Genomic DNA, 12,288 nt, shown 5'->3' with positions numbered 1-12,288 from the left:
ATCCATTTAACAAACAGTCCGCTGTCGGGGTGCTGCAAGATAAGCACTAGTGCAAATGTAGTTTATTAATCCAAACTTAAAATAATCCCCAACAAATTTACTCTTGATGGATTAATGTTCGATAAAATCTTCAGTGCCCAGCTGTTTTGAGAAATTACTACATATTACTGTATACAGTAAATGTTTTTGAGCCAAACGGACAGGTCAGGGAAGTAAGACTAAGACTAAGGTACAGTTAGTGTTGATCTTTTTTGTTAGATTTGTTAATAACAAAAAAAGCCTTATCTTTTAACTTGATTCGGGTCGTTGTTTCTATCAGTTATGATAACATTGTACTGCCGAGGTCTGGGATCAAGGTGACACGGCAACAACAAAATCAAACAGGGCAAAAAACACAAGCAGTCAGATGATTGAGCCGACTGTTTATTCAGATTATCTGACCCACTTTATGTTAAAGTCCCAGCCAGCTCGCTGCCCATTTATGCACTGATGACCTTCTTGATGAATACACCAAACCTGTTACTGCTATGATCTCTCTTCATTTAATTTTTTAAAAAATAATTAACCTCAACATTGTTGTCATATTCACATCAGCTGTGTATGTTTGTGTGAGTGTGTTTGTATAAATGTTAAGCGTACAGAGACTCTCCGGGTGATGTGACCTTTAAATTAACTAAAGTTGAAGTGGAAGTTAAACCAAAACCGAATGCCTAAAATGCCAGTAAGAAAACTGTGTGTGTTTAAATTTGTTTGACTAACGTGTGTGTGTGTGCCTGACCTCATGCTTCTTTAGCAGTCTAACTTCTTTTTAGCAATGTTGCCATGGTTCCAGATTTCAGCAATTAAGTTGATGACTATAATGTTATTATGGCCAGAACTACCAAAAAAAAAACCTAATTAGAAACCAGTCGTGACCAATTTGCTTTTTTCTCCTTTATTCTTTCACGTCTCACTGCTCCAGTCCTGCAGTGGCTTCCCCTCGCCCCTGTACCATCACCTCCTCTTCCTCCTCTCAGCTTCCTTCCATTCTTCCTTTCAGCCTTTTCAATCCAGCCTCCAAATCCTTGTTGCTCCCTTCTTATCTCTCTCCGCTGTCTGTTTGCTCCTTTCAAGCTCTCCTCCAATCTCCTCGCACCGATGGGCGCCGATTCCCCTCGCAAACCCCAAGCACCGTCGCCCCCCCGCTCTCTCTCATAAGCCGAGAGACAGAAAAGGTGACACAGTAAAAAAAAAACAAAAAAAAAACACAAGCTTTCTGTCTGTTTGTGAACTCATCCCCTCGTCATTCAACCTCTGTGGCACGAACAGATTGAGGTGGCAGTGGAGTGGCTAAAAATGGAGACCCTCATCACTTCAAATGAACGCAGCTTTACTGGTTCAAGGGAGATTTTTTTTCAATGTTATTAACTTATTTCACACGTATGCGGTGAAAATACCAGCCCAGACCAACAGCACGAACAAAAACATTGATGAGTTGAGTTATAATTTACTGCTGACCCAGAACTGTTCTGATCAGAGTGGACATACACGGCCAAAATACTTGTCCTTGTTACATGCTGGAATATGTGGATGTTAATAAATATGGAAATTTGTGGAAAGTGTGGGTATTAAACCTGATGTTATATGTTTTTATACTATCGGAAACCCCAAGCACCATCACCCTCTCTCTCTTTCTTAAACTGTGCATCACAGGACGCATTATGGACAAAAGTGACATCTTTGTTTACACTTATTCAAACACACCTGTCCATGAATGGGGTCATCGCTGCCTTCCTGTTCCGAGGAGTAGCTCTCTTCCTCCTCTTCGGAGTAGTTGTCGATGTCTGGAGAGCGATCTGAAGAGACAGAGGACATTTAAGGAGAGGAGGACAAACATAGACAGACAGAGAGAGACATGTGGTGGGTTGATGTGCTTACCAGACATCTTTGCTTTGGGTCCCTCGTGGTCGATGGGCTGGCTGGACAGGGAGTAGACTCTGATCTCCGCGACGGGCACCGAGGCGTCTTTCAGCTGGCTGTGGAGCCCCAGGACCTGAGCGCCCTCGCTTGGGTGCTGCATCACCTGGACAAGGAAGAAAAAGACAAAGTTGCACTGAATGAAGACAGCCTTCAGCTTCTACAAAAAGCACAAGAGATGATGCTGTGTTCTTCCCATGATGCTTTGATGGGGACAAACACAGGTCATGATTTAAATACCATCAGAGGAAGAGACAGACAACAGAGACTGACATGAAAGAAATACTGAGACGGGTTAGATGGTGAGAGAAGAAGGACAGACGTGAAGCAGATGTTAGGAGGAAGATGATAATGGAGCGAGGAGAAAACAGGAGGCTGGAGAAGATAAACAAAAATAGCAGTGAGGGATTAACAAAATCAGAAGCTGTCACCAATGACAACACAGAAAACATGTGAGGCATAAAAAAAGCTCATTTCTCCGTGCGGCAAAAAGCAGCATCACGTCTCCTCTGTGTGTTTGTGTGTGTGTGTGTGTTTGTGCATCTAAGTGAGTGACATCCAGCCTCTCTCAGCAGTCTGGTCACACTCGGAGAGTTAATGAAGTCTGAGCAGCTTATTATGGAGACAGCCAGAGCCACACATTAAAGAACGGCGTTGCTGCTGTACATCTACTCACTTGGCAGAGGTTCAGCTAACCTGCATCAGATGCTTCGAATGCAGCCATAGCTCTCTGAAGCGTCTCCCAGCTGCTTATTTTAACTATTTTCCAATCAGACAATTATGTAAATCTTACAAGGCAAAAAAAAAAAAAATCACAAAAATGCAAAATACATATTCAGTGAGAAACATTGGTGCATTTGTCAATTTTCCCCCAAAAGAACTAAACTGGCTGCAGGTTCATCTTCTCAAACTCTGCCGCTGCTTTTTAAAACCCATTAAAAGGAGCCCACAGAGTTAAACTGCTGCGCTGACTAATGTAAGGCACTTTGCTCAACAACCTGCAGTGAATTCTTTCTAAAAACATACTTTCATCAAGCAGATCCCGCAATTACAGCGTTTCAATAACACTCTTTCCACTTTCCATTACTGCACAGCTTTTTGTGCTTCTGCTGGCAGCTAAAATTAAGTTGTGCAGATGCTAGTTTAATAAAAAAAACCTTGCATGTTTTTGCATTTTTCAACATGGTCCCTGTTTTGTGTGTAAATGACTAATTGAAACAATTAAAGAAACTGGGCTATACTGTGCGAAAGAGCTGCAGCTGGGAGCGGTGAAAAAGGCTGCAATGCAGGCAGGTGCGCACTGTCACATTTTACTGCTCCATCTGTGACAACAGTACACCCTGCACTGTGACAGTGTGGTGCTATAAATAACCAAACAGTATATATATTCCCATAGCGCTCCCAATGAACAGTCCAGCTCCAAAAAATTTGAAAATCTATTTGTGGTTGCAGGTCTTTTCATCATCAGCAAATAAATAAATGTGTGGGAAACCCTGCCTAGCGCAGTGCAGGCTGCACGAAAAAAGAAAAAAAAATTATCAGGAATGATAATTTTTTTTTGATGATGATGTAAGCTTAGCTGTGCCAATGTTTCCTCACATCTGGAATATGATTTGAAGGCTGGGGCATCTCTGGGGTGCTTCATTTATATTGGTATGTTATAACAAATCATCACTGTGATTTTGGAATTGCACTCAGTGATATTGTGATATTAATAATATTTCACTTAATTGTGCAGCCTCAACACCAAAATATAAATCAAGCTAAAATTTAGAGTGTTGCAGGAAAACATGATGATGTTTTAAAGCAAGCGATTCAAGAAAATCCTGGGAAATAAGAGTAAATTCAACATGAAATCTTTCTGTGACTATCACTTGTGGCTGTGATTTTGCAATGTTTTTATTTTGAATAACCTTAGAGATAAAGTTTGTAGGCAAAGCATTTTTGATTTTTTCAAGCAGGTTCAACAGTTCATCCTCTCAATACCTGCTGGGTCAGTGGAAACTACATGTCGTATTACAGCAGCACCATCAAACTGACATTTCTTTGTGACTTCTGATGGGACTGTTTGAACTGAAAAGTGGAGTGTGTCCCCTACAGCATATTATTTTTCTGACACACACAGAGCGGTGGGCAGAGTTCAGATTTTTACTGTGCCCGTGAAGGAAATGAGTTTGAACCTATCATGCGTACAACTCTGCATTTGTGTCCTTTGCCCTCTGCAAAGCGCAACCAGTCTGCTGAAAGAGCTTCATGAATAAAATTTGACTTTATTTTACATGCAGGCATCTGAGGCAACCTCAGATAGCCAGCAGGCACCACGAAAGACTGGAGCAACACACTGTTTTAGATTAAAAGAGTCTTTTTAAGCTGAGGTGTAGTTCAAAAGAACAATTTCTTTATTTATGCGCTCTTTCAGCTCATTCTACTGTTGTATTTGGTTTAATTTGCTCTTGACAAAACACTTAGCCAACTAAACATCCCGGAGACAAAACCTACTTCTTCATTGAGTCTTTATTTATGTCCTTTTCTGTCTCTTTTATGACGGGCCAGTTTATTCAAGGTGTTTTATCCTGTAAATAATCCTGACTTCACTGCGAAAGCCACCAGACATTCATAAAGTCCAAGGACCATCCACATGTGCACACACACACACACACACACACACACACAAACACACACACACACACACGCACACACATGTACAGACACACACCATAAATCACACGCCTTTTTATAAAGGTTTCATATTGTGAGCGACGGAGAATAGCGAGGAGCTTTTGGCAGAAGAGGCTAAAATTTAATTGGGAGTTTGATTTACGGCGACATTTATGGCGGCTGAGAAGAGAACGCCGGGCCAAAGATCAGGAAATCTGAGTTGGATTTTAAAGTGCACTTGCTTGAATTGAGTTTGGGTGAAGGTTAAATGAAGGTGAGGGCTCGGGGAGTTTTGAAAGGCACCGCTATGTATAAAAGTTTCCGAATGATAAAAGACAGTTATGGAAGGATGGTTTATATTCTGGTTGATATTAGGTTAGAAATCACTTTGTGACGAAAGTGAAACGAAGCTAAACGGAGATTGGAGTGCAGCAGAAGGCAGGCGTTGCATGTTCAGGGAAATGAGCCTGTGGCCGGTGGTTTGTTGGGTCAACAGCTCAGATCAGCTGGGACGCTTATGTTGCAGAAGAGGATGAGACTGCGCTGACTCAACAACTCACAGCTTTCAAAAATGCAGCTTAACCTCCATCTGCTGCTGTGGAGGAGCTGAAAACACACAAAAATGTGACAAGCAGCTGTCAAGAGGAGCCTTTCCTCCACCTGTCCTGCAACAGTGTGAAAAATTACGGCGTTTCGATTCTATTTTTGTTCAGGCATTTACTAAATGAAAACACAGGATTTATTGTATAAAAGCTGATTATTTAAACCCATTTTCAAATGTATACTGTACCTACAAGAAGACGCAGTTCATCACATTTTATGGTAAATCGGATCCTCTTGAAACGAGGACAATTAATCTGATTTACAGTCAGGCACTTAGGATGACCGATTTTTGAAAGAGTCGGTCGTCACTTTTCTTTCATGTTGCACACCGGGAGAACTTTGTTATGTGGCGGAAAACAACCTATTTTGTCACGCAGTCGGATTAGTAGTGCTACTAATGTTGCCATGGTAAAAGCAGTTTTCAGTCCACACCGACTCTGACCTGCATTCAGCGTGTTATTTCATTATTTTCCATTTTATTTGTTAATTTTCATTTCACACTTGAAATGTCTACATATTATCCTGAATGTGGATTCTGTTAATGTATGTTCAGGCGGTTGAAAAAAAAAGTTGAAAAAAGTTACCAAAAAAGAAAAAAAAGAAATTACTTCACTATACCTGTTTTAGCACAATAAATAACAATGAATTTCTAGGTTTCGGAAACATAAAATTATTAAATGAATAAGCCCTAATAAAAATGCAGCTACAAGATAAAGTCTCTCACCTTTTAGTAAGAACAACTTTCTCTTTTTCAACTGAAAAAAACAAAAAAAAAATCAGTGCTATTGGTGCCTTTTCTTTCTCTCTTTTTTAGAGAATAGAGCTTTGAAGGATTCTCGAAAAAGTTTGATACCAACTGAAACATGATCAAATGAGACAGGAATGGGAGAAAAAGTAAAACACTGCACATCACAAATTCACTTCTGTAAGGCATGAAACCCTGAGAGTTTCAATTAATACTTATTCTATTAAATTTTCATGCTGGATTTTAGTGTTACGTTGCTTTTTGTGATACCTCGGCCATGTTGATGAGTCCCAGTGCCAGAGTCTTGTAGCCCAGGATGGTCCGGTTCTTGTACCGCTTTCGCCGCTGCAGCATGATCTGAAGCTTGTTGGCGTCCCTCTTCAGGAAGTGTGGGTACTGCGGGCACAAATACACACATGAGCTCACACACCCACAGAACAGCAGACAGGTGGGTGACTTGCTAGACGGGTTCAGATGCAAACTGATAAAGCACTGACATTTGTTTCCCGGGTCCTGATAATCAGTGCAGTCGTTGCATAAGGCAGTCACACCCGCCGACCTGTCTCCGGCGTCCTGAAGTGTCGAACCACTTAGTCACATCCTTAATATGACATAACCCTTCATTAAGGATCTCACCGGCTGCACTATAAATGGAACAAAACCGACTCCTGTAACAATGTTCAAAGCCATGAAATCACTCGGCTGCTCGGTTTTAATAGGCTTCCTCTCCGCAGTGCTGCTGCTGCGGAGAGTTAAATGTATAATGTATAATGTCTGGCTCGCTGCACTCGCTAAGATCCAGAGAGAGAAACTCCCTGACCTTTTAGCAGCATTTAGAAACATGGAAATTGGAAGGGATGATTTAGAGCAGAAGAAACCCTGCTGGGAATTACATTTACCTTGCTCGGCCTGAATGCACAGAAGTACTGAATGTAAAACGCTGCACTGGTGTTGATGCATGTCGGGGTCTGATGTTTATTACATGCACAGTAGCATCTCCAAGAAAACATTTTTCAGTTTTGGATTGACACTGTTTATAACAGACCAGAAAGCCTTGCACAAATTAGGAAAATTAAAGGGGACCTTTCATGCTTTTTAGGAGTCGACTGATATTGTTTTTTCAGGGTTGATACTACTTATTTGTAGCTATTGAGACCAATAACTGATATGCATTTACAATAAAAATCTCAATCTTTCTGTCATAATTTAGAGGTTGGAATATGACAAACTCCAACAAAAAACTGGTTGTTAAAATGTTAAATCAAAACTGAAATTTCCAACATCATATACAGCAAGTTCCCAGCAACTTATTTCATAAAGCTAAGCGAAAATTTAAATAAAAAAATGAATAAATAAAAACCTTCCTGAGGTTTTACAAAGGGAAAGTTCCCACCATGCTGACACTTTCTATGCACTTTTTAATTAATACATTTTAACTGCAATCATCAAACACCTTCATTATTATTTGACTTTTGCTCAAAATTTGCTTATGAATTTAATTTCTCTTTTTCCAGAAAAGATTGGTGATCAAACTGGCATTTTTTTTGATCACATCTATTTTGTGCAGAATATTTGACTTTAAAAATAAAATAAAATAAAATAAAATGAAATGAAATTTCTAAGATCTTCTAAAATTACCCTTACTGATCACAGAGAATAATTCCACATCCAATGTTATCTTCTCTCCCAGCTCAACATCAAAACCGTTAACTTTACAGCATTTATCTGTTGTGACATTTCTACTTTTAGAGTTATTTTTATCAGTGTCTGTTGGATAAAAAAAACATGAGAACAAAGTTTTTGTTAGTGTCTGACTGACGGGCCCCTGACCTCCCTGAACTTTGGTCTTTACCTGCAGGGAGAAGGTGAGCTGCAGGTCGGTCTCTGTCAGTCCCGCTGAGGACAGCAGGATCTCGTTGGAGCGCAGGATTCGCTTGGAGCCCTGAGTAGGCGACAGAAGGAGAAGAGACAGAGAGAAAAGACAAAAGAGAGGATGTCATGAGAGCAGGGGAAAGATGGGGAGATTATTGTTAGCATGCCCCGGCTAACTCCAGCAGAGTTGAAAGAACGAACCCTCATCAACCACATGCAGCAGAGAGAAGCGTGGGAGGAAAAGGAGGTCGAGACAGAGGGAGGTGAAGACTGACTGATACGAGGGAGCCGGGAGGGAAGATTGAACAAATGGCAGCAGCAGTGTGGAAAAAAGTATTAAAGAGTGAAATATTTGCCAGAAAGCAATATCTAATTTATTGGTTTACTTAGATAGAAAACAAGATAGGGATGGCAAAGAGTGAAAAACAAGCCAAAGAGCAGAAACTGGGAGCAGAGCCACAGCATTAAAGAGGAATTTAAAGGATCTTAAACTGCACTGTGTCAAAAACTACAAGGAATGTGTTGTTTTTCTTCAATTATGGACAAGATGGAGATGACGTGGAGTGCAGGAAAAGTTCAACAGAGCGGGAGAGGTGAAGAAATAAAAAGAAATACACCAAATATGGCTGGAAGTAAACACTGAGTGCATGGACATGAATAACCAGTTTATGATCAGGTTTTTTCGAATATCCAATTGAAGTTTTTGAGCATAAACACCATATTCTGTTTATGAGAAACTCAAATGTGCTGTAACTCAAAAGAAACTGGAGTGTATACATGGAATATCAGTAACTTGATTTCTCTGTGCTCATGTAAAAAAACATATCCCGAATGTGATGATAACCAGGATAAGCCTTATAAACTGGTTATTTACATACATGTAACCACAGCAGGGGTGTGCCATATCATTTTGTTCACAGTAATACAGATACAAGTTTTAATATGATAAGAAAAACCATATCGTGATAAGGGCAATATTTTGACTTATGCACAGCAATGACAAGCATAGCTAAAAGCAAAGTTGCTACTTCAAAAGATACATTTTAGGTATATTTTAAGGCATTTGGCAGCTGTTTACATGTGTAATTTGTGGTTTATTTTGTTTTTTTGTACTATTTATATTTTATACAGAATCTGAGTTGCTGATGTTGTTTACAAAACAAATAGGAGATACTTTTTGTTAAGTTTTGACTAAATATTTGTAGGCAAACTATTCAATTTATGTTGACATATGGGACTTTCACATTTTTTTGTTGCAATTGTTGCTTTTGTTTTTTTTTTTTAAATTGAAAGTAAAATGCTTTTCAGTATTTCATCATATTGTCAGTGCTGATCCTCTCAAGTATAAGAAAGAAGCTATAAAGAGCACACAACTCTGAACTGTGGAGGAGTTGCAGGAGTATTTGGAGAGCAGGAAGCGTGTCCAGATCCAATAACCTGACTCAGCGGAAAACAATGAACGACTCCTACAAAAACAGAAACTTAAAAAAAAGAGAAAAAAAAGCTCATTTTGTGGTTTATTCAGCAGCATTTCAACATCTATTGCTCCTCTGGTTTGTCTCACTTTAAAAAAGGCAAATTGTTTAAGTCCTAAAATACAATTTTGCTGATTGAAGCTGTAGAAAGTGCTTAATTAAAGCTGAGCTTGAAAAAAACTGCTGACTAAGTCACTGATGAGGCTTTATTTATTTCCAGGAATGTTTAATCAGACACTACAATCACTGACACAGACCTAAATTGTGTTATTTTTTAAACTTTGATACTTATTCAGGTGCTTTTTTGTTGCTTCAATGATTAGAATGACTTACTGTTATTTCCATTTATGTTTTTTTATGCTTTTTCTGGCGGCTTTTTTTGTTGCTGCAGTCATGATAATGACTTACTTTTATTTCCATTTGTAGGTTCACTGGGATTTGGATGTGCAAATCTAATGCAACGTTAAAGCTTCTTTCATTTTAACCCACATTATCCCTCTGTTTCATGGCATAATTTCACATTTTATTGGATTATGTTTTCATGTGCAGAAGTATGGCTTTTTAAATGAAACTGCTGCTGCTGTTTTGCCCATTTCCTTGTCAGACTGCGGAGGATTCTCGTACCTGCAGCTTGACTGCGATGACCACGGAGGTGAGGTCTTTATCCAGCTCCTTCAGCATGATCAGCTTCTTCAGAGTCAGGTTGAACAGCCTGCAGACAAAACACAAGGAGATTTGGATTAGACGACATCATGCTGCTTCACACAGTTTTCATAAATTGATTCCATATCTGTCAGGTTTGGCTAATAAGTTGACAGTTAAAGGGTAGGTTTGGCATTTTTCAGCCTGGACCCTATTTTCCCATGTTTTTGTGTCCAAGTGACTAATGTAAACAATTTTTGAAAATGGTCCAGTGTTGAGCGAAACGGGCTGCAATGTAACAACTCTGGGCCTGTTCTAACTGTCAATTTCTGTCCACTAAAAGTGCTTGTTTTTGCCACTGACAGGCTCGAATTATTATTATACATGTGTGACAACTTTATGAAAAGGATTCCTACAGAGCTATACCTGTACTAAAAAGTAAGATCCTTTTTGTATAACCAGAAACAGCCCCAAATTCGACAACACTAATTCCACCGAACTGTATTATACAATTATACAATAAAGTGCTATTGTGGATACAATATAAAGTGCACAGAGTAAAGTGCATTAATAAAGTGCATTAAAGTGCATTGTAACTATACTAAAAGCAGTATTTGAATAAATAATGTTCCATAAAATATTAGAATTAATATTTATCATAAGAACTATACTAAAACCTTAATCAAAAGACTTCATTATCATAATAATTTCCAAGTCCGGTGGGTTTGGGAGACACAAAAACACAGAAAAACAGGGTCCAAGTTGAAAAATACCAAACTCACCCTCTAACAAGCTTATGGCATTCGCTAGAAATCAACACCTACTCAGATTTTTGAGCTTTTTATTTCCCCATTCATACTATTCCCTCTGATGAACATTTATTCTGTGTGGAAAGTGCAAAATGGATGAGAAGCTGTCAAAAGGTCGGGAAAAGCTTCCCAGGACATTTTAATTCAAACACAACAGAAACAAACATTTGCAAAATGATGCTTGAATTGATGACAAGCTCTCAAAACATTTTTTTCTTTTTATTTTTTGGGGTTTGTTTTTGATTGACGGTGCATGAACAAAGCTTTGCTTAAGAGTTACTGCATCTTAACAGAGATATTTTTTACTAATTTCTTAGATTTTTTCACATTTAATATATTTTTTTAATATTATGTCTCTTGAGTTTTGATGAACATTTATTCTGTGTGGAAAGTGCAAAACGAATGAGAAGCTGTCAAAAGGAAACGCTTCCAAACTTTTAATTCGATTATTTTTGATTGATGGTGGGTGAACAAAGCTTTTTTTTTCTTATTTCTGTCTTTTTTCTATCACATTTTCTATTGTGGATTTGTCACATTTTGTATCATGGCTCTTTGCTTTTGCAACATTTTTATTGTTATGCAACAAAACACCAGACAAATTGCTTGCAAATACAAAACTTTCTGAATCTTTTTTTGCACCTGTGTGAAAACAATGTAAAAGCATGAAAGCCAAAAAGTAAAGGAGCAGCAATGTCATCCCAATTCTGCTTCATCTTTGCTTTCTGACTCTCCAGTGGAGCATCAAATAAAGCAAAAATCAAATAAAAGGGGACACTTAAAGAGGTTTTTAGTGCAGCTTTGTGTTTTTTTTTTCTGATGACAAGCTGTTATAAAAAGATTCAATTATGCCTCTGAAGAGATGGAAAATGTTTTGCTATTTTTGTAAAAATGTCCTTTTTCCAAAGTGAAGTTAACACTTATGTAAGTGCACCCAAACACTGAAGAAATCATGCTGGATGTCTTCGAAAGAAGAGCTTGCGTAATTTCAATTTGCACCTCAGCTACAAGTCTCCTCCCATTTCACATACTTCAAATGCACAATTTACACACGCGGAAAGCAATTTGTTCAAAAACTTGGAAACACATACAAAAAGCACTCAAAAGAACTGAAATGGAATTGGAGAAAAGACACACAAACAGCAGCTGTGAAGCCAGGGGTCAGTCTGTTCAATAATTCACCTTCAGGGCTTTAGAGACAGAACATAAACCACTAAAATAAACCTGCAGGGGCCGCCGAGAGGGATTCAGAGAAAAACAAAGGAAAAACACAGAGATAGAGATAGCATATTATCTGAAAGAATGACGCACAGGAGAAAAGGAAAAGACAGACAGGCTGACAAAGGACCAGACAGAGAAAAGAGAAGAAAGAGACAGAGCAAGGAGATAGAGGAAAATGACAAACACAAAAAGCGATGAATACAGAGAAGGGGGAAAAAACAAGCAAGCAGTCAGACAATGAAGGAAAAAAGAGACGGGAAAATTGAGGGACGTATCAAGAGAGAGAATCGAGATCTGAGGATGAAAGAGG

At 38.8% G+C, this 12,288-nt stretch overlaps 1 protein-coding gene across 1 annotated transcript in view; it reads right to left on the bottom strand.

The window, feature by feature from the left end:
- The window catches only part of pacs1b (phosphofurin acidic cluster sorting protein 1b), a 70,573-nt gene that overhangs the window by 20,095 nt on the left and 38,190 nt on the right, over positions 1 to 12,288 (bottom strand). Inside the window, exons 2-6 of the mRNA XM_042512161.2 lie at positions 9,934 to 10,021; positions 7,815 to 7,904; positions 6,233 to 6,358; positions 1,918 to 2,062; positions 1,744 to 1,835 (exon numbers count right to left, since the gene is read on the bottom strand). Coding sequence (XP_042368095.2) covers positions 1,744 to 1,835; positions 1,918 to 2,062; positions 6,233 to 6,358; positions 7,815 to 7,904; positions 9,934 to 10,021 — 541 coding nt within the window. The remainder of the gene's footprint in view (positions 1 to 1,743; positions 1,836 to 1,917; positions 2,063 to 6,232; positions 6,359 to 7,814; positions 7,905 to 9,933; positions 10,022 to 12,288) is intronic.

This window comes from Plectropomus leopardus, chromosome 23 (genome assembly GCF_026936395.1).
Source record: "Plectropomus leopardus strain MGB_pleo_1.0 chromosome 23, ASM2693639v1, whole genome shotgun sequence".
Lineage (NCBI taxonomy): Eukaryota > Metazoa > Chordata > Actinopteri > Perciformes > Serranidae > Plectropomus > Plectropomus leopardus.
The sequence above is the reverse complement of the archived record's forward strand: the minus strand, read 5'-3'. Positions and strand labels throughout refer to the sequence as shown.